At 40.4% G+C, this 11,339-nt stretch overlaps 1 protein-coding gene across 1 annotated transcript; it reads right to left on the bottom strand.

Annotated features, from left to right (window-relative positions):
• Nucleotides 1-4,065: 4,065 nt before the first annotated feature.
• On the bottom strand, nucleotides 4,066-8,661 carry cpo (carboxypeptidase O). The gene is made up of 8 exons (XM_076302722.1): nucleotides 8,604-8,661; nucleotides 8,066-8,167; nucleotides 5,895-5,996; nucleotides 5,649-5,765; nucleotides 5,318-5,411; nucleotides 4,794-4,996; nucleotides 4,469-4,553; nucleotides 4,066-4,346 (listed from the first exon to the last, which is right to left on the bottom strand). Exons 1-8 carry the CDS (start codon nucleotides 8,610-8,612, stop codon nucleotides 4,075-4,077), a joined length of 984 nt encoding a protein of 327 aa, XP_076158837.1. The 5' UTR covers nucleotides 8,613-8,661; the 3' UTR covers nucleotides 4,066-4,074.
• Nucleotides 8,662-11,339: the final 2,678 nt, after the last annotated feature.

The raw sequence follows: 11,339 nt of genomic DNA, 5'->3' as shown, positions 1-11,339 counted from the left end.
TATTCTTTTGGTCACCTGTCCAGCAGTATGTAGCAGATGTCCACCTGTGTCCCCGTACAAGACCCAGGCGCCAGGCGTTGTCCATCTAGCATTTATAGGGATCATTATCCGAAGATACAAGAGAAAAAAACACTAAATGTAGTTTCCTATTGTGGGCTTGGTTTAATGAGCAGTGATAAGATAAGATAAGATAATACAAGATCCAAAACTTAACTCGCTGATATAAATTGGTCCCCTTGGCTTTGTCATGATAGGTGCAAATACAATACTGCTGCAGCCATGAAAACCACTGTATGTTTCTATTGTTCTACTATTTTGTAATAACGTGTATTTTATCTAAGTTGTGTAGAATTAGGATTGAATGGAGGATTTGCTGTGTATCCCTGCAGCCTCCCAGGTGTGCTTTTGTCTACAAGGACAAGGTGTCCCTGGCCTTGCCCTAACATGACAAGCCTGGATGACTAGTCCTTGTGACCTCCCTTGTACATCTATTAACCTAGTCATTGTGTAGAGTTGGGACTAGAGATGAAACTCACCCTTTGTGTATAAAATACTTAGGGCCCTATCATGACATTCTAAAGCGCATCGTCACTCGTCAAAAGTCTATTCAAATTTAGTAGGATGTCCAGTTCACATTGGGAGGGGTTTCGTTGTCAAAAGTGAAGCGCATGGCGCAACAAGGTGTTCCTAGGTTTTTTAATCAGTCATATGGGTGTGTTTGGGGCGTAACATCATTTTAAACCAATGAGAATGACATCTGTCATTCCCTTTAACGGCGCAAAGCGCAATATGTCAAATAAATGCATCGGTATTTTGGCATTCAAAGGCGCATTTGAAGGAGGCTGCTTTCGAGACCGTATGGAATAGTCATTCTTAAACCATGCTTTACTGAAACCTAGCATAGCCTTCACGCATTTCCACTCGTCTATTATTTGAACTCATTGGCAAAGTGAAACTAACTTCACCAAGGAGTCAGTCAACGACAAGACAGTTATATGCAGTTACTTTAACTATTGACTGACAATGGGTTACCACCGAAAACATAGGCTGGAAAAAGCAACACTTACCCTAATATTGCTCAAATGACTGAATAAAACAACATTTATCTTGCAGAGGAGTTGCTTATATCTCGTGACAGTGCGTCTTCAGCTGTGCTCCATACGTGTCTCTCGCCTCTCCCCTAATCACTTTTAACCGTCATTACCAATTTGCAAATGATGGTGAATAACTACTTATCATGAGATGTACAGTATTTCGTAATATCTTTATTCTAATTATGTTTCCCATTGTAATCGTGCAATTTGTAATGCTTTGCATGGACGTGCGCTGGTATGCGTTCATGAATGATAGAAGGATGGTGCGTGCACCTGTCAATATGACTGTTGACATGCGCTCTTAAAATAGCATACGAACAACTCGCCATTGACTTCTGACCAGGTTTAGGTGGTGTATGATAGCGATTTTTAGACAACGCGCTAGGACCCTCCCTAGGTTGTTAATTGCCACACCCCTGGGCGCAATGCTTAAAAAATAAACATGCAAAATACCGAATTCAACTTTGTGCGGGTGAAAAACGAACTTTACGCCATGCGCTGGTGCCCAAAATACAGCCCTTAGGCTTAGGTTATCTCTCTGTTTAGGGCGAATCTTCTCTGTGATGCCTGCCTCTCTCCCTTGATGTGCATCACTGAACGAATAAAGCCTGTTAATCATCCTCCTGACTGAGTGGACCATCTTTCAACATGTCCTAAGATAAGAACTGGTGAATTAAAAAAATGCCCATTTAGAACATGTTCTGACAATTCATGATGACAGGTGTCCTCAAACTGTGAGCAAGGAAATTGGCTCAGTTTTTTATGTGATGTTGCAGCTCTCTGCGCTCTCATGTTGGAGTTCTTGGTCCCATTTTTTATATTACATGCATGCCTGACAAAGCCATCCAAAATGAATTCCGAAAAAGTTGGAACGCTTTGTAAAATGTGAATAAAGAAGAATGCTATTACAAATCATGACATCCCTAATTGAGAATAATGCCAGCAACATGTCTCAAAAGAGTTGGGACGAACATTTTTACCGTTGCTTCACCTCTTCATTTAACAACATTCTGTAAATGTTTAGGAACTAAGAAGACCAGTTGCTAGATTTTTGACAATGAAATGTGGTCCCATTCCTGCCCTATATAGGATTTCAGCTGCTCAACAGTCCGGGGACTTCTCAATCATGTTTTTCATTCCATGATGCACCCAACTAGACAGGTCTGGACTGCAGACAGGCCATTTTAACACCTGGACTAAATACTGTTTAAATATGGGCAGAATTAATTTTGCCATTGTTTCCCTGAAATATTCGAGGTCTTCACTAAAAAGACATTGTCTGTGTACATCATACAGAATTCATTGTGCCTTGCCAGATTCCCATGCCATAGGCACCAATCCACCTCCATACTGTCACAGATGCTGGATTTTGAACTTTGCACTGTAACAAGTTGAATAGTCCCTAACCACAGGACCTTTTTCCTCAGTCGAGTTTTACCTCAGTCGATTTTAGATGAGCTCAGGCTAAGATAAGATATGGTTGCATTTCTGTATCATTCATGTCTATAAAATGTCCACACAATAATTTTCTTTACAGAAAAAGGTCTGGTTTTAATGCAGTGCCATCTGAGGTCCAAAAGACCACCATCCAATATTTGTTTTAGCCCTGTTCCTTGTTTTAAATATGTATCTGGATTATCTGAATATTTTAATGATATTATTTACTGTAGATGATGAAATCCTCAAATCCTTTGCAATTTCATGTTAAGAAACATTATTCTTATTGTTTCATTATTTGCCCACACATGCCTAATGAATGTCTACTTAAAGCCAAAAGACCATGTGTACAATTCTGAAGGATTTGAGTTGCCTTGGGCTAACCAGGGTCGAAAGCTAGCTGCAATGTCAGACAGTGTTTGACAATGTAGTTTTTGTTGCTATTTCAAGCTCATTTATGTTAAAGTAGCCTACAAAATATGATGTACATGTCAAATTAGTAAATAGGTACAGTCTTATGACAGACACGCAACATGAAATATGTCAATTTACCACCATACATAATTTAATGATCATCAAATGGCCATCACCAAGACATCAATGACTAATTTATTGAAAATGAATTCTGTAAATATGTACACAATTGTGGATTACATCTGAACATACGGTACCCAATATGAGAACTATCATGTTCAAAGAAGCACAAATTTAGTCAGTGACATTTCCTGACAGAAAATACTCTCAGTCCAATTACATTAAGAAGGTGTAGGCCTATGACTATAGATGTTCGCAGTTAGATTTTGCACTGACTTCTTACACCCCCTAATACCAATATAAAAATGTAGTTGTTGTACTACACATATTTAGCTGTCCATGAAATACTCGTATGGCTCATATTGGGCGCATAATAATTTTTTTCCCATTTAAGACTGAGTCAGTCTGAGGCTGGTCCACCATAAAGCACCCCAGCCTAGGCCTACTGTTGAAGAATTGTGAAAATAGCTGTTACATAGCATTTTACAAGTGATTACATTTGTGATAGTGGTAGTTCATTGTAATAGGACAGGAGACATAGTGATCATAGTGATAACAGCTGTAGTTATAGTTATAGTAGCATTAGCATTAGCAGTAGGCTAACAGGGGTGCTACACTGGGCGCATAACTGAAGCATTCTGTTTGCGACGTGTATGCTGCAGCACTTAGCTTCCACAATGGAAGTAGCTACACCAGACATGATAGCGTCGTGTACATTCGGAAAAAATAGACCAGTCTTCTAAAATAGTTTTTACATGACACGAATGGAGCGCCTTAGTTACGCGCCCCCCATTGATGTATCAGTTAGTAATTGTAATAGTAATAGCTGTCATATGCCAGGATTACATGTAATCCTCTAATAGTATCTTCAAGCTAGCCCATAAGAGTATGAAACTTTAGCAAGGAGGTGCTGAAACAACCGTTTTAGTAGTGAAAATTAAGTCATAAGCAATAAGGGAGGGCATCTCATCTTGCCTGTAAATATGGAGATAGAGTTGTTGGCAATGTTTTACAGCAAGGGGGCGCTAGTGAGGCATAAAGTGAGCAAGACCATCCATATTGTAGCTATTAGAGTGGAGGCAGCATTTGGAATGTTGAAGGTTTTGTCGTGAACGTAGGTGATGATGGAGCGAGCTCCCTCATAGGCCTCCTCACAGGTGGGCTGAATCTGGTCCTCTGGGAGTTTGAAGCCGTGCTCACCCTTATCCCTCAGCTCGAAGGTGAAGGAGTAGGGAATGCCAATAAGGCGAGCCCAGTCTCGAGAGGAGCCAGAGTTTGGATCTGTGGTAAAAACAAGGGATAGAAAGACAGAGAGAGAGAGAGAGAGAGCGAGAGAGTCACTTATCCAGTCTGTGGAAAACATTTAGAAACAGGAAAAACTTGTGAGAGGTATGGATACTCACAGAGAACATTAGGGGAGGTGCCCACTGTGTAGCTCATGCCGTGGACATTTTTGATGGCTTCGGCAGCAGCAACTCCCACAGACATCTACCACAGCACATACAGCAGGCATCATCATCAAAGTACTGATGAAGCTATCTTTAGTCTGCCTGTATGACAACATCTTGTTGTGTGAAATGGCTTTCACATTTTATTTTTTTGTTCATCTTGGTTGTCTCTAAACCATTACCTTTTTTGCCTTTTTGGTTCTCTTTCATGTCCCTCCCTTCCTTTTCCTATCTGTCACTCACACCTGTTATCATTCCCCTTCTCACTCTGCAGACTCACCAGTTCATCGATGTTGGGGGCGGAGACGTTGGGGTGTCCATAGGGTAGCAGAATCAGCTGGCCATAGGAGTGGATGGTGAGGAAGCACAGGATCTCGTTTCTTTTTCCCAGCACAAAGCTTGTGACGGCCTGTGCTTCTGTCTCGGAAAGCTCTTTGGCACCATTGTACACTTCTGAGCAGCAGTTTCTAGAGACACCCACCGCTGTAAGGCAGAGGACAGAGTTTGTTTCTCTGCTGATTACATTGAGGAATTTAGCCATTCCAAATATAAATGTCTTAGCACACTATTAAAAAAGATTTGGTACTATACTGCTGCTGCTACTGCTACTACTACTACAAACACTACCACTACTAAATAGGCCTACTAATATCAATACTATTACAAACGGCTAAAATAAAAGGTTTACTTAAAGAAGAAATGCTGCTAGTGTTTTTATTTATCATCTGTCTTCAATGTTTATCATGCTGTCATGAAACGTGTGTGTCTGAATTAATTTTACAGTACGGGACGATAAATACTTACTCCCCCAATTTGCATCAAAGTTGCGGTTCAGATCAGTGCCCATACAGGAGTCTCCACAGTTGCCTGGTGATCTAGATTTCCTCCACAGTCGGGTCTGGAAATGTATTAAATTACATTCACTGCCAATAGATTCATCTTTGTCCTTCTGAATGGTGCCATAAAACTAGCATATTATCCATCCATAATGACAGCACTTGGACCTATTTTCCAGTTGGTAGGGTGTGTTGGTATCAGTGTTGACTGATGATCTAAGCAATATTAGAGACACCAAATGGCCATCAACTTCAACTCAACCAACTGTGAATGGTGATATAAAGCAATATGTACTTACAGTTATATTCTGCCACGTGTAGACATAGCCATCCATGTTTAAGACAGGTGTGATGTAGAAGTCCATGTTACTGAGCATCTGCTTCATTTTCTCATCTGTCTGGTATGTGTCCAGAATCTGTTCCAAAAAATGGATATGAGTGTCATGTGAAACCAGACTAGAATAATCAGATGACCTTGTCATCATAGGAAGCTACAGATGAATATTTTACATTAATATTTTTTCTTTTTACTTGTTGATCCCCACCTGTTTGACAAAGTACTGACAGAAAGCCGGGGAGATCCATTCTCTGGAGTGGATACCACAGTCCATCCAGATGGCCTTTTTCTTCTCAGATCCCACGCTAATCTACAAGAAATCATGAATCACATATGGGAGCAGCTGCCTCACAAACGGATACCCTGTCTCTGCTGAATTTACTGGATAAGAGAACACCTGGATAACTAAATTGCTGCTGCAAGTGGTGTTGGTGGGTGGCTAGTAGGTTTCAATCTTCCCTCTAGCCAAAATAATCAGTCCCAGTGCCCGGTGCAGTGACTGGGACACTGTACTGTACTGTAATGCTGTCCTTCGGATGAGACGTTAAACTGAGGTCCTGACCTGACTCACTGTTCCCCAGTTTCCTGGCTAAATTCCCAACTTGGTTCATTCAATCTGGCCTCCTAATTATCCCCCGGTGTAATTGGCTGATTCATTCATTCCCCTGACTCTCCACCTCAAGCTGGTGTGTATAAGTATACTCTTTTGATCCCGTGAGGGAAATTTGGTCTCTGCATTTATCCCAATCCGTGAATTAGTGAAACACACTCAGCACACAGGTGGTGAAGCACACATTAATCCCGACGCAGTGAGCTGCCTGCTACAGTGGCGCTCGGGGAGCAGTAAGGGGTTAGGTGCCTTGCTCAAGGGCACTTCAGCTGTTCCTACTGGTCGGGGTTTTGAACCGGCAACCCTCCGGTTACAAGTCTGAAGCCCTAACCAGCTAGGCCACGGCTGCCCCGAGCATTCTGTGGTGAGCATTCTGCCACAGGTTGGTGCTACACATTGGTGGAGGTTAGTGAGGGTCCCCATCTCTATAAAGCGCTAGTGCAATGTATTGTCGTTGTAGTGCAGCTGACACAGTTGACAATGGTGTGTCTGTCATGGTATCAATCTAACATAAGCTCATATAAACCACTATACTTTCAGATCTTCTTCAGAATCTCTGTGGTTTGTTGTTGATAATCAGGCTCATGTATAGACCTACACTGATTATACAGTACCCTTAAATATTGGGTGAAATTCAGCTAGACCAATGAAATACTTAAATAGTCCAGCAGCATCATGAGTGCCGTGGGAATTTTGGCAAGCCACTATGCTAGATGCCTGAAGGGGACCCTGATGGTTCATAAAAAGATGAACACTGGCACTCTGGGAAATGGTGCAGTCATATAGTTTTGACATATTTAGTGCTTTCGTCCGAACTGACATTTCCGTGACACTTTAAAATCGATGTTGTCATTCTCTATACTTAATTATGCTCCAACAGGGTTATGTTTGGTATCATACTGACCAGTATGAGACCTCCTGCATCACTAGCATGCTTATTTGGCAATATATCAGCTACTTCTTGAGTGAATAGCCAACAAGTGATTTTTTTAGCCAAGTTTGATATGCGGTTAAACACCCCCTTACAGGTTTCCCAGAAGCCATATTTCATTACGCCAGCCACCATTGGCTGGACGACTGACATATGCAATGCGGAGGAGGTACTTTCTTCTCCCTTATAATCCACAGCACAACATCATTGTTTCAGTCTAGCTCAGTGATTTTCAACCACTGTTAGTTGCACAAAACTACCTTTTGGGAACGTTCTGGGAACATTCCTTAATGGATAGAAAAAGTATCCTTAATATGACCATCTAGGAACGTTCGCCGAACCGAACATTGTTTGCTGGGTATAGCTTAAATATATATTATTTACCATATAGGCTACTCTTTTAATCCAGTGAGATGTGTAAAATAGAAACACTGGGAAAGAACACAAAGTAGCCCAGATAGCAAAATCAGATTGGCTGATAGCGGACCGCTGGTGGTATGTCACTTGTGGTCCGCCTTTGGACCAGCATCTCTTTAAATTTAACTTGTCATGAATATTAAGAAAAGTTAATAAAATATATAACTGTAGTACTGAGTATAACTAAACAAATGAAAAAGATTTTAGACCAATAGTGACAAAATATTGGGCAAATTGTCTGCCACCCGCCAGCGGACCACCAGAGAACCGATGATCAAAATGCCAGCGGACCGCCAGATCTGCCCCCAGTGGGCCGACAGTGCTCAGCCCTTTGCTATCTGGGAGCCTACACCGTATCAGTGTTAGTGAAGTTAACTTCATCACTGTTATCTAAACATGACTGCAAACACAGTAAAATTACCTTCAGAAGTTTAATGGTTTGATTCTCATATGTCTGTCCATAGTGAACGATGGTGACGACACCCTGGTGTTCTTTCTCCAGCTGCTCCATCCATCCAGTGATCTGTTTGGGTAAATGCAGACATGAGGACTTCCTCAGGGCTCCTTTAGTGGGGAGTTCATACGTGTGAAGCACTACTTCTGAGACCTGCAGGGGTCCTGGGAGAGGTACTAAGAGCTGTTATAGGTTTATTTGCTGAATTAATTTTTACAGTTACAATCACACCAACGATTTAAGATTCTCATTCAGCGGGGTTGTAAACAGAAAGCATAGGATTTGCTACCCGAAATTTAAACCCAGCTTCACATTTAAAAGGTTATGAAAAGTCAACACGGGTTGAAAAAATGTGATTCATTTGTAATGTAGTCCTATTAAACTGAGCTGATTCATCATACTTCTGTACTGTGGGAGAGTCTTGTGAAGGCCACAATTGATTATTACATTTTCTTACTGAAAATAAAATGTTTGATGGTGTGTCCTATGAGAGAGGAAATCTCACCTCTGCCATCGTGTGGTATTTAAAGTAGTCATAATTCACTCTGTGTTCAGCACCCTCTCCAACTCTGTGACAACGAAAGAAACATTCTCAGAATCTAGTAAGTTATAATCAAAGCACAGATGTTCTGTTAAAAAACAAGCAAAATTTCCACATTTTTGCTGACACCTCATATAATTCTAATGCACTTAATTAGTGTTACATCTGTATGCAGACAAGGCACTTACCTCCCCAGACTTCCTAATCCTGCTAAAACTAAAAGCACTAAAATCCCTCTGATGGATTGAGACATGATGGCAGTCTTTCTCTACTTCTAAACACAAACTCTTCTCTCAACTCAACTCAAGTTTATAAGGTGTCTTATCAGATAACAGTAAAGCGACTAATGTAATTCTGTGACTATATAATCCAGAACCTTATCTCTCAAGGCAAACCTTATCTCTGTCATGACTTGCAAAGGTGTGCATAAAATCTCTGACTCATTTTTTATCTTCACAAAAACTAGCATTTTGATGTTATTGTACAACATTCTCTTGCATACTGATAATAATTAAATTAATATCAAGCCTTCTGATGAGCATCTGTTATGTCGACCAGTCATAAAAACTAGGTCTAATTCATGACTCTATTCCTCAGTGGTTCCATGTTGGTGGAATGAGTTGCCCAGTGCTCTCCGTTCCTGTGGTAGTTTTGGGTAGTTTAAGAGGGGTCTAAAGACATTCCTGTTCAACATGTACTTAGTTGTTTAAGCGCTTCTTATGTGTTATTGTTTGTATTATTTTCATGGTGTTGTTTTATTTTTATTAGGCTGTTGATTAATTTGACATTATTGTTTATTATTGATATTCTCCTTAATGTAGTCTTACCATGTCATTGTGTTTATATTATTGATTGCTATTCCCCTCATTTTCATTGCTTATTTTATTAGGCTATTGATTGAATTGATATTGTTGTTTATTACTATTCTCCTTATTATAGTTTGACCAACATTCTAATCAGTTCCCTGTTCAATTTTAAATATTATGTTGTTTTGTTTTTGTGTGTCGCTTTGGACAAAGGCGTCTGCCAAAATCCATAACCATAACCATAACCTCACTCTTAGCTCACAACATAGTGTAGGGACTATGTTCTATGTATAGGCTTAGAATATGAGATGTCTTCAATGCAGCGGCACTCTTCCATTGACCAGCATGTATGACACTGAGGTACAACACTTTGGTCAACTCAACTGCCATTGTTTTTAAATGTGCTCCATAAATAAATTACAGTGTGGTACAGCCTTATACCACAGAGTAGGGTCTAAAGTATAAATGAAGCTAGCTGGTTAGCATGCTAATTTTAGGGGATCGGGGCAACTCAAGTAGCCTGGTTAGCACCAGATCATATCTCAATTGAAATTGAGATTAGGTCTGAACAAGGTTCATTCACCTCCCGTTTCCAGGAGGCGCCACCAACGGGCGCCAATCAAAATGCCTCCAAAACCGAAACAAATCAGAGCAATGAAGGAGATGGCATATGCAGAGCAACAAAAAATACCTCAACAAATGAGCATTTTTCAAAAACTGTTTCAATTTCATGTTAAGCCAACGGTTATGTCAAAGATTATGATTGGCGCCTGGGTTTTTGGAATATTGGAAATGGGAGTGAATGGCTTCTTTGCTAGATGGACCTTCAGAGCAAATTTAAATTTACTAAAGTTTTGTCTGGGTTCTCCCAGGCTAAAACTCAAGAGTTAGCACGCTCCATACATTTGACATTATGTCCAAATAATTATTTTGTTCACATTCTGTTGTTATTTGTAGGTTACTACATACTGTTGTTATGTAGGATCATTGATGAGCTGTGGAGCTTGTTGTAGTCCTACATGTGACACTGCAGCCTCAGAAGTCTCATTTTCCACTGGCAATATTCAATCTACGGACAATTAATGATTTAGATAGATAGATAGATAGATAGATAGATAGATACTTTATTGATCCCCAAGGGGAAATTTATTTATTTATTTATTATTATTTATTAAGGGTTGTAAAGGGATATTATTTTCCACCTCTGATCTTTTGTTATCCCTAAGCCCTAAGGGATTTTGTTATCCCTGGAGCAGCTATGGGGATCTGACCTTGAATCCCTAATCACAGTATTCTATATTATCAGCAAATAATAGGGCTGTAACGATTTACAATTCGAAACCGAGACATTCATATCCACGATACTGTGTCGCGGTGTGAAAAGGCAGAATCGCGACACACCCTTTCTAGTGTTTCACGGAGTGCTTTGCAGCTTATGCGGCCGCAAAAGCAACCCACAACTCCCGCTTTACTTATCGGTAGCCTACGTTGTCCAAAAACAAACAAATAAATAAATAATAATTTCATACCTCTCCTTGCTTTCATTGTAGACTATGTGTGCAACTTTACCAAACAGTATAGAAGTAAACCCCCTCTCTTTGCCCCGCTCTCTCTCGCGCTCCCTCCCTTTCACTCTCCCTCAGTCTCCTGCTCAATGAACACGCGCGACTTAAATAAAACATTCACAATCGTGACAGCAAGGACGCATAGACGACTAGCTAAATTACTATTAAATCCGCTTAGCATCATTAGCATGCTGCACATATTTGTTTTCTCTTGCATTGAAGTTGACTGATCATCTCAATACCAACGTTTCCCAAAAGGGCCTGTCCCAAGGAGAACAAGTATTACCTTGAAACTTAAACACACATGGGGAAACTGAACAGTCCAATCA

The sequence above is a fragment of the Alosa pseudoharengus genome, unplaced genomic scaffold (genome assembly GCF_046254945.1).
Source record: "Alosa pseudoharengus isolate Yale_2024_CS ecotype anadromous, Long Island Sound unplaced genomic scaffold, YU_APseudo_1.1 YU_APseudo_1.1_scf_24, whole genome shotgun sequence".
Taxonomy (NCBI): domain Eukaryota; kingdom Metazoa; phylum Chordata; class Actinopteri; order Clupeiformes; family Clupeidae; genus Alosa; species Alosa pseudoharengus.
The sequence above is the reverse complement of the archived record's forward strand: the minus strand, read 5'-3'. Positions and strand labels throughout refer to the sequence as shown.